At 43.7% G+C, this 16,375-nt stretch overlaps 1 protein-coding gene across 1 annotated transcript in view; it reads right to left on the bottom strand.

Moving 5' to 3' along the window:
* The window catches only part of EPS8L2 (EPS8 signaling adaptor L2), a 353,890-nt gene that overhangs the window by 80,259 nt on the left and 257,256 nt on the right, over window positions 1-16,375 (bottom strand). The window contains exon 4 of the mRNA XM_085644863.1: window positions 5,861-5,925. Coding sequence (XP_085500989.1) covers window positions 5,861-5,925 — 65 coding nt within the window. The remainder of the gene's footprint in view (window positions 1-5,860; window positions 5,926-16,375) is intronic.

The raw sequence follows: 16,375 nt of genomic DNA, 5'->3' as shown, positions 1-16,375 counted from the left end.
TCACGTGAGGCGCTCCAGCCTATCACTCATCAGCCTGCCAGTGGGCGGTGCATAACGAGGGCTGTGTGACAAATCTTTTTGATTTAATTCTTATAAATAGAAGAACGTAATATTTTTCATTTATCACATTACAATATTAATCGTATAAATGATTGAACATAATTCTAGCATGGACCGTTCAACCAATACTGTGATGAAATGATTGCGCTATAATAGTCCACGAGTGTAGCGGGGTGTGAAGGGAAGGGGGACAGGAAATAGCATATAACAAATTAATGTCCCATTGCACAACAAAAGAATCTCCCCTGCCCCCCCCCCCCATCCCCCAGTAAACAGATGGCAGTTTAGCTTCCCTATTCCTATTTGCTGTGGTTCTGCCTCTTATTTTCCTACGATCCTCCCAAGGGGGGCTTGGGGGGCAGCCGAAGTGCGGTCTGCCCCCCCACTCCCGGGCAGTTTGGGAGGGGTCTGGGCTGGCCGGATCGGCCATTTTGTGGTTTTGGGCTTTTTCGGGGTATAGCCCAATTATAGCCCAATTGTAGCCCAATTATAGCCCAAGTAGCCCAATTAGCCCTATGCTTATATAATCCTATTAAGAGATTTGCCAGCCACCATCAGTACACATGGTACGCTAACAGCCCTATGGTCCTCCGACGGCTTCATGAACCTTGGCTTTTAACGCATCCATTATATGGGAATGTTGGAACTGGGTCTTTATCTTAGGCAACGTCCCAAGAAGCGATAATAAAAATTCATGAATAGTTTTGTCACTATTTAAATTAGCAAAGGTTTTGTTCTACATATTCCTCTCTTCCAGTTGTCCTAGTTTTATTCACAAATAATCGTCTGCTCCATAATAGGTTGTTTCTGAAAAGAGTGGAAAAATGTTCTGTTTATCACTCATCCCACTTCAGCTAAGTTAACAAACTGCCCAATCTTCGAAAGATTCATAATAATGAGAATAATGATTTTTTTTATATTGAGCTTTAAATCGGATTTCTTTCAAAGTACTGTAAATATCAGATGATACTGTTGCCTAATTTAATGTTAATCAATTTTCAGACATGAAAATGTGGATCTTGTCGTATTCAAAGTTGTGACGTGCTGACAACAGATGATTTCTATGGTGTACAAGCAAGAGCATGTGCATTATTTGCTATAGAGCTATAGACCTGGACGTATAAGAGTACATACATATAACAAGAGCTAGAAAGCAAATTCAAGATGGATTCCTTAAGAATAATTAGAAGTTCAGATAGGGGGTTATTAGGGAAGAGGTGGAGGTGAGGAAGAAGGAGGGACAATGCAAGAGAGAGCAGGTCATTAGACATAAGAGGAAATGTAAACTAGGTTTGTCATCGGGAAATGCGCAGATCTTAGCTTTTTTTCCAGAATATTAGAAAGGTAGCTAGCAGTGCCTATTCAATTGATGCTTGCTTGGCCTAAAACATGGAGAGAGTGCCAAAAGATCATTTCTATGACCGTTGGACCCACCAGAAATGGAGGTCACAGCCAAATATGGGTGTTAATGAATGGGCAGCACTTTGTGCCATCAAAGAGGAGCAAGGTTTCTTCTGTGAATACCGGGTAATTGGTGTTGGGAATTGGTATTATTGGGTGATCATCTTTTACAGTGCCCTAGCATAGTCTGGCAGAAGCGAAGGACTACTCTGAAGCCTAGATAACATAAAAACCTTCAGTTATATTCATCCTACGACTAGCTGACATTGGGAACCTTGCATATATGTTTACTGATTTTGACAAGCTTACTACCAAAGACATCCATTTTAGGTTTTACTTTACTTTGTGAAAGTCAGCGCTAATTTGAACATCTATGAATTGGAAGAATCATATGGTTTCTTGAGTGGCAAAACTTTGAGAGATTCAGTCGGACAACTTGCTCAAGGATGGAGAAGCAACTCTGGCCAGTAATTCATCAGCTTAATATTGTGTCAAACTTCCTTATGACATCTGATGCAGGGCTACACGTGGACATCCTTCGCAAATCCATTTTTTTTTTTAGCATATAATGAATTTACATTATGCTTCACTGCCATTTGCACCATCAGCATAGGAGACTCTCAAAATACAGGCTAATGTCTCAAACATCATAACAAATTTCAAGAGTGAACACAGACAACCTTGCCTGATGCCCCACTGAACCAATCAAATGGAAGAGATAATAGTTAATCGCCAACCACCCAACACCTGTGTTGGACCTGTCAGCCTTAGGGTGGTCTTTCCCCAAACCTTTAGACTCACTCCTCCATTTTTTGCTGCTTTCATTTATGTTGGCCTTAGGACTCTGTGCTCTTTACCACTGCTAAACAGTGCTAACTCGTGTGTGCTCACTCCCTAAAACATGGTAACACTGGCTCACAACCAATCGCCTCATTTAGTTTACTTATAAGTCCCTAGTTCAGTGGTACTGCATGTACCCAGGGTCGGTAAATAAAATGCTAGTAGTGGGCCTGCAGCACTTATTGTGCCACCCCCATAAGTAGCTATTTCAAACATGCCTCATGCCTGTCAGTGCAGCCTGTGTGTGCCGTTTTAAACTGACATTTTGACCTGGCAAAAAAAAACCTTTGTCAGGCCTAAACCTTCCTTTTAAATACACCTAAGTCACCCAGAGTGAAGGCCCTAAACAACCCTTATGGCAGGGTGCATTGTATTTAAAAAAAATTGCTGTGCTGCTCTAGTGCAAGAAGGACAGGCACTCTGCCACTCTGCTGCCCTTCAGTCAGGCTGACTGAATGGAAAGAACTGGACCTGCACCTTAAACCCAGGACCTCCAGAGTGACTCCAAGGGCTAGTTGGCTGGCCTCCTGATTAGAGCCTCAGGGACAGACAAGGCTCCAACCACCTTGAACTCTGCACCTAGATGCTGTCTGCTATGAGTATTGCCCCCAAGTGGTGCCACCCCAGTCCTGGGCTCTTGGAAGTAGGCCTGAATGTGCTCTGCCAGCCCAGCTGTGTTCCAAGCACAACCGAAGCACAGCAATGCATCGACTAGCAGCTCTGCATCGAAACTGCTGTTGTGTGATGCATGCTTGGTGCAGGACCCCACAGAGCTTTGGAACTGCCACTGCATGATGCCTCCTCGATAGCAGGACCTCGCACCGCAGCCCCTCAACTTCTTGGAACTGCCATTACGCAACACATCCTCGATCCAGGACCTTGCATCGCAGCCCCACAGTTCCCCAGAAATGCAGCTGCATGACACATCCTTGTCACAAGACCCCACATCGCAGCCCATTGGAACCGCCGCTGCACAACGCATCCTCTACGTGGGATTAAACAGCGCTCCACAACCAGGAGCAGCTTTTCATTCCAACTCCCGCTCCTTTGGGGTGGCCTGAACTTGTGACTTTGTCCCAGTCCGGCACGACCAGATAACCACAGTTACTTCTAAAATTGCATATCTCAGGGTCTACTGATAGGATGTTTGTAGTTTTGGTCTCAAATAATTTATACATTTTATTCTATATTGCTAAATTGTTGTGGGATTTTTCTTGTGTTGCGTTTTCACTTTATAAGTGTTTGAATTGTTGCATAAATACTTTACACATCGCCTATAAGTTAAGCCACACTGCTTTGTGCCAAGCTAACAGAGGGTTAAGCACAGATTCATTAGGGGTTGCTTGCAACTTCACCCTAGCTGAAATTGTGGTTGCTGCTTGAGTAGGGTTTCACTCCCCTCAACCAGTACCCCAATTTCCTACAAAAGGTCAAAAAGGACTGTTCTAGCTTATAAATTCTGCAAAGGTATAAGCGCCATATAAATTCAACTGGCCTTTTCTGCAGCATGGCTTAATCACTCGGAGGGGTCTGTGGTATAATTTATGGTATGGATTTGAGAAAGAATCTCCGGGATGGATCTTGGCTAATACCAAGAAAAGAATTGGACATTCAAAGAGGTTTACCTGAGATCAAGCCTAAAGCCTAAACTCTGCCATTGTATTCTTCTGAAGCCCAGCAATCCTCACCTTTTCTCTCATGAGAAATCCAGCTATTTGATCTCTACCTCCTTCCACCATTCCCACACTGAAGTGCACTGCCTTTAATAGTAGGCCTGGGCGGTAAATTCTGCTCCATTCGTGGAGTTTGCAGAGTTTTCTGCACTCCGCGGGGAACGTGGATTTCCGAAATACTCAACTCCACTCCACGTAGTAGAATAGAGTTTTTTCCTCACTTGTGCTCGCAAAGTCAAGTTGCTGAGCGAGAATGTGGAAAATCCACCTCCCGCCGAGATTTCGGAACGCGGGTGGTCAGATTTCGCAGCGCAGGCAGTTGCAGATGGCTACTCGAGCGGCAAGAAAAGAAGCAGCGTCCTCTTGCAGTGATCATGGTGCCATTCTTGCTGATTTTACAGTGTGTGACAAACACCCTGGCACTGAAAATCAACACGAATGACATGACCAAACGCACTCCGCCGCTTGTATTTTTTGGTCACTTCGTGGAGAGCCACACAGCAGAACTCCGCCCAAGCCTATTTAATACCCTATAAAAATTACAAAATTTGTGGTAAACAAATGAACACTGATAAATTTCTATCCAGTTAAGGACACTGAGGTTAGCCTAAAAATGAGGGCTCATAACAGCACAAGCTTCAATATGAATAAGCAGCTACATGTTCTGTTGAATTGGATAACTACACACATACTGATGTAGTGATATTATTTGGTGTCTTCATTCATTTGATCAAAACTGGTATTTATCGATCAGATCTCTATACTTGAGATGACAATCCAATACTATGATGACGGCATAATAGAGGAGACACAATTACTTTCTAAGGCTATTCACAGTCATGACAGTGGTCTGAAGGGCCATGGTTATTGTCACTATAGAGATCTGGAAAGCATGATTTCGGTCACTGTAGCTGTCTAAAGAGGCATGATGACTGTCACACGTTATCTGATGGGGAATGATAAAGGTATTGACAGGGATGATCGATGGCACAGTCATATTATAAGAGGGCATGATTACCAGCAGAGCAGTCCTCCCAGGGAGACTATTTACAGGCACCAAAGCTGCCTTATGTGGCATGATTACTGGCACTGTAGCTGTCTGACGGGGCACCGTTACTATCCCTTTAGATGTCTCCCAGGGCATGCTTATTGGCAGAGCAAGTTTCTGAGGAAACAAATGTTCAGTGGTATAATAGCTGCCTAGGGGCTAATATTACTGTCACTACAGCTCGTTTCATTAAGCCAGGATGATTGTCACGGGGGCATGATTAAGGTAAGACTATTTACAGACTCAACAGCTGCCTGATGTGGCATGATTCCTGTCAATGCAGCTGTATGGTGGGTACATGATCTGTGTCCTCTAGATGTCTAATAGTGGGTGGTTATTGACAGCGCAACTCTCTGAGGAAGGCTTCACAGTCATAGTCGCCATCCGACGGTGCATGAGTGCTGTCGCTATAGGTGTCAGAGGGGGGGCATGATTTCTTGCACAAAACTGTGGTGCAATAGATGTACTCGGGCGCTGCTGTTATCTCTCTCGCTTGGTAGTGAAATAATACTTTGAAACTTTTAAGCTATCAACATTGCGAAATTATTTTTATGTTATCCACCTTTCTACGGAAATGGAGGCTCATAAATATATATCCGTACATACCAACACAAGATACATGAGTACTGCATATGGTCGAGATGTTGGCAGCATAGTTCAACTGATTATTTTACAACTACAAACTGAGCTAACCACCACAAGATGGTCTTAAACCTGCAAGGGTGAGTGTATCCTAAGCTTTGAGAAGGAAATTCATGGCAATTTCCTCTATAATATGAGAAAAAGGCTTTGTTGCTTGGACACGCCTCAGTTGTGCAGAGCACTCTGGCTGACCTACCTCCACATGGTACTGGGACGTCTCCTGCATGATGATGTTGGAGTTGGAGTACTTCTTTCTTTGCTCTGGAAGAGAAAGACAGAAAGGCACATTAGGCATTCATTAGGCAGGCTTCTTCTGAATCTACACATCACCAAGTGGTGTTTCTTCTCCACACCCCAGGTCCCCACCTCTTTGCTCCTGTCCCCAGCTTACAGCAGTGTGCAACAGGAGGCTTTGACAATGGAATGAAGCAGGACCTGGGTGCACCAGGCATGAGCCTGCACAACTGAAATAACCACTGGGCCCATGGTGTTTACAGATAATATCCGAACCAAAAATACCATGGGACAAAATATTGTGTCAAGAATATCAAACAAAAATATCATGAAAGTGAGTTCCTATAGGTAAGTACATTTTTACTATATATACCTCCACATATTTGTACTTTGATGATATATACATATTAAAGGTACACAGATGTGGAGTTAAGAATAGGGAATCTACACTTACCTATTTGCACTTACCTTCTCGATATTTTGGTCCTCGATATATTTGACAGGATATTATGTTAACACAATATTTTTGGTTCTGATATCCTGTCAGTGATCCAGGCTCAAAGCACTGGCAAAGGTGCCCCCATCAAACTGGTGGTGTTCTCTAAAAAGAAGCTTCAGGAAGCCCTATGCATGAGAATCTCATCTGTGCCACCCATGCTACCAGACCACAGGATGTCATTCCACCTCTAAGCCATTCTTGAGCCAACATTTTGACAATAAGTGGATCAATAAATAATACTCGCATTTCAATGTTTGAGATATATCTGCTTCGCCCATCAGTGCAATAACACAGGCAGGCATTCTAAGTATACTTTATAAAGTTGGCTGTGTAAAGGCATACACTTATTGAAAATTACCAAGTGAATTTCTGTGATTTATCACGGTTGTAGCAGGCTTTAATAGTGGAGGGCATGTTTGACCTGATGGGGAGAACAAAGTAATAAAAATAGTAAGTAAGTAAGGGCCTCATTACAATGGTGGTGAGACTACCACTGTCAACCATCGGTGGCGGTCCATCGGACCCTGCATTACCGCCCCCGCATTATGATGGTGGGCGGATTCTTGGCAGACAGAGAGAACGACTGCCACGGATACGACGGGCTCAAGGGGCTCGTCGGACAGAGTGTAATGCCTACAATGGTGGCAGTGCCTGCTCAATCACCACCGTAGGTATTACAATGTCAGTTTCTGCCGGCCGTTTCATGGTGGTTTACACGTCATGAAAAGGCAGGCGGAAAGGGACATTGGGGACCCGTAGTGGGCCCCTCACTACATATCCCTGCACCATGTGGCAGGCACCGCATGTCACCTGCCACATAGTGCAGGGCTATGTACAGAGTCTATCTTTTGTACTGCGGTGTGTGCTGCAGCAAAAGATACACATTGCAACCGACTTGAAGGCGGTCGCATCGTGATACCGGTTGCGGGATCGCTGACAGCTAGTACTTAAAATCATTTACAAAAGAACTTAGCAATGCAACATTAAAAATCGAGTAACTAAATTCAAATATTACGGTTTAAAACCCGTAAAAAAGACCATGGTGCACGAGATTGGACTATGTTCTATTGTGCCGAATCTCTTCAAATAAATAATGTGCAATGTTTGTAAAATCAGATGTTAGAGAGTAAAAACTGGACATTTAAAACCCGAAAGGAGTCTGCCTGACCAAATTAGCTGTTAATGTATGTGCAGGGACATGCTGTTTACAAGAGACCCATGTGCACAAGCTTGGTCTGTGTTCTGTCATGCTGAGTATCATGGAGTAAATAATGTGCAACATTATAAGCAAAGCTGTGAGACCGCGCATTGATTAATTGAACACGCAGTGTGTGATAGAAGTGGAGTCGTGAGATGGAGCTCTACCGTATCATGCCTATGTTCTGTGGGCGTGCAGAATGGCCTAAAGCAACCCCCCAGTTGAGGCTCTGCCGATATTGCAGAGCACAGTCAGCGATACAGCATTAATAATAAAAATAAATAGTTTCAAGTAGGGGGCCAACCTGACCACATATGGTGATAAGCATGCAGGGACGCGCTGTGTCCATAAAGCCATAATGTGTCTTTCCTGTCACCTCCCACCTACCCCATTTTCTTTAACTTCTGTCTCTGAAAGGCAATCATGCTAGACATCGATTTTATACCCTGTAAGTGCCGAAACTCTCTAACTTAACCCCATCTTCTTCCTCTCTTTCTCTTCCCGTCCTCTAACTACCTCCTCCTCTTGCTCCCATTTTCTGTTTTTACCAACCCATCACAATTTTTCCGATCTGTACATTTATAACTCTCTATGTATAGTTCATTTTGAAATGCCTGTTGAAATTAAAATTGGGACCAACATTTTTCAGTTGTTGTTATGTAAGCACAGTGAGATCTATTTCTGAGAGAGTCGGTGTAATAGAAACATGTACAATAAATAGCACAATTAAATAACTAATCATATAAGTAATTGACTGCGTGTGGAAGGCTGAGAGTGAGTGAGTGTGTGCGTCTGAAGGAGCATATGCACATCAATCTATGAACGATGGGGGTAAGAGCTCAGGGATACCCGGGCACGTGGGGACCTTGAATGTCATTTGATGTGACATATACTTGGGTATGAACTGACATTGTCTGACATGTGGGGGGGACAGGTATGTGGCATTGCTTAGCATAGTTTCAGGGCTTTCCATAAAGCCAACTTTCGGACGACCTCAAGAGTGCACTACATTTATTTATCTTCTGTTTGGGCAATTGGAAAAATATCGTTATTTCTACACCGTTCAGCATCAACGGTCTTTTTGTCTGTTTGTCCACTGTCTCGAGATCTAAATTGTGCAATGTTACTGTTACTCAATTTGTGATTTATCTTGAATAATCAAATGTATAACTGAGTGACCCCGAATGAACCACTAATATTTTCTATCACTTGTGCAGCTTTTTATGAATGTCAATTGAAATGATGGAACCATACAGTGCGACAATGGCAGGATACACCTCCCAACTATTGGATTAATGAATGAATGAATGAATGAGAGAGTTTATATAGCGCTCAGCTACTCCACAAGGAGTGTCCCAGCGCTGCAGAATCACACAGCTGCCAGCCTAAAGATGGTTTAGCTTCCAAAGAGCCAGATTTTTAACAGTTTTTTAAAACTCTTCAAATCCTTGGAAAGTCTGAGGGGCAACGGAAGTTTGTTCCATGCCTGAGCCCCAAAGAGGCTAAATGATTTGCCCCCCCCACGTGCCATGCGTACCTATGGGACGCAAACAAGCGCCCCCGCGGTTGATCTAAGTGCCCTTGTCGGAGTGTACCAGCCGACACGTCTTCTAAGGTAGCTGGGCCCCTTACTATGAAGAGCCTTAAAGAACATTACTCAGGTCTTAAACTGTATCTGCTCCCTAACTGGTAGCCAATGAAGTGCTTTAAGATGCGGTTCTATATGAGTTCTTGATAAAACAAAGGCAATGATTCAGCAGGGTAAAATTAAAAACCAATGACACACATTTTCAAGACGGCACAAGAAAGAATCTTGTAAAGCTTCAGACTAATGCAACATTATTTTTAGTGAAAAGTCACCCCAAGCCCAATCTGACAAATATTTAACAGTTCTAAAAAACAGAAAAAGAGGAAGGGGAAAGCAAAAAGGATAAGAAACAAGCATTTACAATGCAATGGTCTCGGCATTGTTAAAGTTAGAGCTATTGGCATTACTCATGACATTATTTTTGTTTATGTTTTTGTTTTTAAAACATTTAAAGAAACGGCATTGTTATTTACAATGTCAATAGCTTAATCTCTCTCAAATACGAGACCTATTGCATTTGCACCCACACACAGAGCCACACACACAAAGCCACCCACCCACACAGAGCCACCCACACAGAGCCACCTACACAGAGCTATTCACATAGAGCCACCTACACACAAATAGAGCCACCCACACAGAGCCACCTACACACACACACAGAGTTACCCACACACAGACAGAGCCACCCACGCATAGAGCCACCTACAAAAAAGCCACCCACACAGAGGCACACACATACACACGCACACACACACACACACACACATAGAGCCTCCCACACACACACAGAGCCACCCACACTTACACAGAGCCACACACACAAAGCCACACACACAGAGCCACACATACATACACAGAGCCACATACACATATACACACAGCCACACACACACACATACAGAACCACACACACACACATAGATCTAGACACATACACATTGATCTTGGGAGCCAAAGCATAAGTGGCACCGTTGTTTCTAGATCTTTGCATCTATCACTAAAAATTAAGCATTTTAAAAAAAATAATGACTAATAAAAATTGACAGATTATCTGAAAGGTGGAAAAGACGTTTTGAGATTCATGATTTTTGAAGCAGCGAAATAAAAAGGAAAGAAAAGTGTGCGTCTGTGTGCGACACTCATAGAGAAGGAAATAAATATCTACAAGAATGGAAAGGAATTGAGAGGATGAAAGAAAATGAAGTGGGAAAGAAAAAGAAATAAGAATAATATATGAGAAAAGAGGATAAGAAGAAGTGAGAGAAGGAAAGAGAAGGAAAGTATGTGTGTTCGGGTGAGACTCACTGGAGCGTCATTTTTCGTGTGCACAGATCTCTGTCCTAAACCCGTGCGATGTCTACTCCCGGTCGTGTTTTCAGCCACTCACTGGGGCTCTAATAACGGCTGGTGCAGCTGTGCAAGTGTTAGCGTGTGGTGAGACACGACGCAAGACACACCCTCTCAGTGAAGGGGGGGGAGGGGCGGCTCCGGGGACACTCGTGCATGCGGCAAGGAATCAAAGTGCTGCCCACCCGCAGTTCCCCAACAATTTTAAGAAGTGTAAACAATGAAAGCGCTTTAACTGGTCTGGGGACAGACTTTGCCAAAACAGTGACGAAATCTAGAATTAATACTTGTTAACCATCTGTATGTGGCACTGCGGCCTGCAACACGGGGTGCAGGAGGCGCTAACACCAGCCCGCACAATTTGAAAGATTTTAGACAGAGAAGAACAATTATATATATGCTCAACATCTAGATGGGACTCGAGGTTACTTTGCCTCTGCCATTTTAGAAGCCATTTAAGAATATCAATTTGTAATGCAATAGGTCTCGCATACATTTTGTAAACATACTTCAGTGGCGCCCTGCCGCACAGGAGAGCCGTGAATGTCCATCCCTGGTGTATGTGTCATTCTGTCCAGCTGGAGAAGCGCTGCATTGACGCAGACGACCTGAATGGCTCACAGACCTCTCCTCCCCCAGCCCGTCTGGAGAAGCCGAGCAAGCCTGCGCATTCCAGTGAAGCACCGAGCGCCTCGGGGACTCGTGGCTATACCCTCTGTTAGTCTATTACACAGGTATATTAGGGCAAGATTGGGAGCCGGTCTGGAGCGACTTTTTCTCTCCTCGCCTTCATTTGCCTCGGCTGCTGTAAGAGCGGACGGCACCGAGGAACCCGTGAAATCCTTAACCTGGACGTGGGCAGGAGGCGGCGGGAGCGGCAGTCGGGGACTTTTACTGTGGCCCCCTCGCTCCTCCGCCGCCTCAGTTAACAGCAAGCCTGGTTGTGTCCAGCTTATATACATAGCTGTGCAGCTTGCTGCTTACATCTTGCCTTTGGGAAATGTCTGCGGTCAGGGTTAGATTAGAGTAAGGGCACGAAACTCATCAAGCCTAACTTGGAAAATTATGCTAAATACGATTCAAGAGCGGACAGGAAAGGGACGTTCCCACGGTCACACAGTGCATCAGCTAGGACCAAAAGCACGCCACCCGAAATGGAAAAGGAGAAAGTCGAGTGTAAAAGAGAAAGGGGAAGAGAGAAATGGGAAAAGGGAAAGGAAACAATGAGAAAGTAAATTAAAAAAAGAAAGTAAAAATAGAAGAGAAAGTAAAGACGAAAAACTATTTGACTTGACTTGAGTGGAAGACATTGGAAAGTAAAACCGGGTAAAAGGGGGAAACAGCGAGAAGTGCACGAAGGAGACACGCAAGTAGAGGTGCCCCGAAGGAAACCTCTGCTTGTCGTCCAGGGCGTCACTGGTGCCAGTGAGCCCGGCCACCAGGGGAGGCTGCAGACGGTGAAGTTCACTGGCTTACAACAGTGCAGATATGTACACTGGCCAGCCACTAGGCAGGGCGAGATGCTGCATATTCCGACTCGCCACTGAAGGGTCGTCCCTGCTGATGCCACCACCGGCAGATCACCGCGCTCTCCCCACTGGGCTGTGGGCAGGACCACTGGAATTATGGGGCGGCAGATGACCACTTTATGCGGTAGGAGTAATCACCAAAAGAAAGCCGAAGCACCACAAAGGCGAATTATGAGGCACAATGTGGAACTTGGACATTTCAGTACACGTTGCACAAAAGGCGTCTCCACCTTTAAATGAAAGGGGAATTCTTACGTGCTTCGCGATTTTGTCTGGCATCGAAGCACTTCACGCCATTCGGTTTATACTGCCCAGCCTGCCACCCGGAATAAGGCAGTTTGTGCTATCCTGCTGCCATTGGGGGCGCTGGCAGTGACCTCACTAACTTCTCTGTGTAGCGGTGCTGCCTTGTATACGTACCTGAAGCTTCTGTGAACAAGTCTTACGTGCTGCCGCGGCGAGTGAGCCCAGCTGCCAGTCGTTGAGGGAATCGCCCTGAACACCACCATGTTTCTCCTAGGTCAAGCAGAAATGCCTCTGAGAAACGCAGCGGCATTTTCAGATTCGGGGGCATGTTTTTCTTTCTCTCCTCTTGCCATTGGCTTGAATGTTTACATTCCAGAGGAGAGAAAGAAAGTAAAAAACACGCCCCCGAATCCGAAAAAGACGGGGCTTGTTTGGAAAGACAAAGCTCTTCTCCAATGGCTGACCAGCATTTAAGAGGCCAGCCAATGGAGAAGAGGGGAGAAGAGGGGCGGGTTCAAGCCCATCTTCTGAAAAACATTAAATCTCGGAGCGAGACTGCGCAAGCGCAGCCTTCGCAGCCGAGACCTAAAAAGGAATAAGAGATAGGCTGGGAAGGAGTGGAAAAAGAGGGTATGGAGTTAACTCACATGCAGCTAAAAGGTAAAAAAAAAAAAAGGAAATGAGGGCTTCCCACAGTAAGGCAAAATGACATGAGAAAAGGAGTCAAAAAGAGAAAAGGAAAAGCGGTGGTAGCGGAAAGAAAAACCACAGAAAGGAAAACACTACATTGAACATTAAAACACACACAATGAGAAGAGATTAAAAAACAGATGTTAAGAAAATAAGCACTAGCAAAGCCAATAGGTCAGGGCTGTATAACTTATTGGCTTTGCCAGAGCTTTTTTTTCACTAAATAGCTGGTACACACACATTTGCATTTGTGGTGCCCACCTGAAACAACATTCATTAAAATTTAACAAACTACATTAAGAAATGGCTGCTGCAGATGTGTGTGCATCCATGGTAGCCATAATTGAATGGAATTTATTAAGTTTTATCAAATCCTGTTCAAAGGTAGCCAACATTGATACACATGTATCTGCAGTGCCCACCCTTAAATAGTCTTTATTAAGATAAAATAAAAGGCATTTCAAAATTCTCGCCACCTGCGTTGGAGGGAGGGGCATGCAAGAGGACGGTGGATGGTGAGGGGGAGGGGGAGGATAGAAAGTGAGGGCAGAGGTGAAAGAGAGCGGAAAAGAGGGAGCATGGAGACAGAGAGACGGAGAGGAAATAATCCCTCCCATTCAATTTAAAGCAAGGTCTGGTGTCAGCAGTGAAACGGTACATCATCCAATCAATGCACTGTGAAACTGAAATACACCTGAGTGTGACAAGCAGAAGAATAAGGGGGAAAGTCATTGATTCAGGAGCAAGGAAGTGAAAAAGACATCATGAGCAAGAGGCCGATCCAAAGCCAACTGTAAGGACCCAATTTAGAGTTTGATGGATGGATACTCCGTTACAAACGTGACGAATATGCTGTCTGACACATTACAAGTGCATTATATCTCAGACATCTGCTTTTATGGTATCTATTGTTTGGACATTTCCGTCTGAAGTTATCCATATTTTCATGTTGCTCATTTTATCTGTATTTATCTATTTTAATGTTGTGTTTCATATGTAAATGAATCTGAAATTGGCATATGTCCACAATTATTTAACTGTTAATGTACTCACATTTGAATGTCCAACAGTTTTTCGCAACACAGAGTACAATTCAGTCATCTGAAAACGTTTGCATTGTAGAACAGCATAAACAGCTTTATGTCTGCACCTATTTAAGCTTCATTAGGAAATCTTTTTTAACTTCTTTGCCTGTCAATCTGCACATCTACTGACCTGGCAACCACGCTTGACAGTAGTGAGAATCATCGGAACAAGACCCATTTTCAATGTTTAAAAATTAACAAAGATAGAAGCAGACAGTTTTCTGTCTGTATTTATCTGTAAAGATCAATACAAGCCCTTAATACCATAATGTATAAGTAAGAAGGTGGGCAGGATATCCTTCACATTTGTGACAGAGTGCCCTAAGTTTTATGGAATGCATTGGAAAGAACAGGTCTCCAACAGAACCAAAAACATTGTAAAAATATTTTAAGTAAAATATGGTTAGAATTAGGAATTTAAGATTTTGAGGAACATTCCAAAAGGTCGCACTTGGCATCCTCGGCTTACCCACAGTACAGGAGCATGTCTCTATGGGTATGGATCTATAGCATAACCAATACTATTGCGAACAATGTTCTTCCACATGGCTTCATCAGGATGCGCATTTAAATCTGTGAGCAACGCAAGCCGAATGCCGCACGTTACTGGTATTTTTATTGTTTTTAAGTAACGTAAAGCAGAACAGACAAGACATTACCTTATGCAAGGAAGTGCTTTAATTTAATCAGGTAAATTCAGGTACTGAGTACAAGCACTTTTTAAATTTGAGATGGACAATACGAGCACTTCTCCACTGGGTTGCAGCATTTTTAATGGGAGCACACCGCTCTTCTAAGGGTACCTGTGGCAAATGTTTGCTCTGAGACAGTGACTACTGGCACCTCTATACTTCTGTTTCAAGTGCTTATGAAAGTCATGTCTTCAGTTGTGTCTGACATGTGACTTAGTTTACGCGAATCTAGCAGACTACTCAAAGGCACTGGCATGCATGTGATTTTTCCCAAATCCCAGGTACACAAGTGTACCTAGGATCTATGTTCAAAAGGTTTGTTACAGTAATTCATAGGATGTTCATAAAGGAATCCCAGGCTTTGATAAATAAAAGCACATCTTGGATGTTGATTCACTAAAATGCCTGTAGTGACATCACACACCCTTGGATCATAATGACATTACAGGATCTTTGACCCTGAATCTTCCAGGAAGTGATGTCACACGATCTTAACGATGATATCACATCACAAGGTGATTAATGCATGATTGATATAACAACACAACAAAAATGCATATTTTAGATAGACTTATATTAGGGGACTGACATGATCTGTGAATGTGGTGGGCATAATGCAGTAGTTGCCCTAAATGGTAGAGAGCGAATAAAGTGTGTGAACCAGCCCTCTTCTGGGGAGATTTGGAAGTGAAATAGGGTTGTCTCCCCCCAAGAAAATCTGAAACAATATGGGTTTGAAATAGTGCATTTTAAAACATCTTTTTCATGTAAATGTATGACGAGCCATGGACTCTGAAAGGGTATTTGTTAAATTTTCTACTCCGTTCATTATGTGCCAAGCTAATGAAACCTGACGCTTTCCAGGAGTTGACCCTGTAAAAAAATGTGCTATAGGTGCCACTATATGTCAAAATGTGCCACTATTATACCAAGACCAGACTTTTGTCATATGCTATGGGGTCCCCTTATGCCAAAAATTACACACAGTGTGCCAGTGCCAGACATTTGCTCTTAATGCCATCTAAATACCATGTGTATCAAAATCTACCTCAAGAATGTCAAGGCCAGCCTTTTGTCAGGGTTAACAACACCCTACATGCCATGGTTGTCCTCCATCATGCCAAGAATTACCTCCAATGTACTAGAGCCAGTATTCTGCCATCGGTATCCCCAAGCCAGGACTTCCTCCAGTATGCCAGTGCCCACAGTTTCCACGGGTGCCCTATGCCTAGAACTACTTCCAGTATGAAAGTGACACCCATATGCCAGGGATATCCCATATGCCATGTATAGGCTTTAATATGTTGGTGCCAGTATTTTGTAATGTGTCCCTGTCACGTTACAAATTGTCCCCAGAATGCCAGCACCGGTACTTTGCCACGAGTGCCTCTATGAGCCAAGGATTCCTTTGAGTATGTCAGGGTCAAAGGCAGACTTGTAAGCATAACACCACATTCTCACTCACACTCACATTCATTCACACACTCTCACTCAATCATACACACACACTCTTTCATTTTCACTTAATACTTGCACTCAGTCTTACTCTTACTCTCTCATTCTCACTCATTTCACCCAATTTCACTCATTCGCACTCACT

This window comes from Triturus cristatus, chromosome 3_1 (genome assembly GCF_964204655.1).
Source record: "Triturus cristatus chromosome 3_1, aTriCri1.1, whole genome shotgun sequence".
In the NCBI taxonomy this organism is placed as follows: Eukaryota; Metazoa; Chordata; class Amphibia; order Caudata; family Salamandridae; genus Triturus; species Triturus cristatus.
Note: the sequence above shows the minus strand (reverse complement) of the source record. Positions and strands in the feature narration are given on the sequence as shown.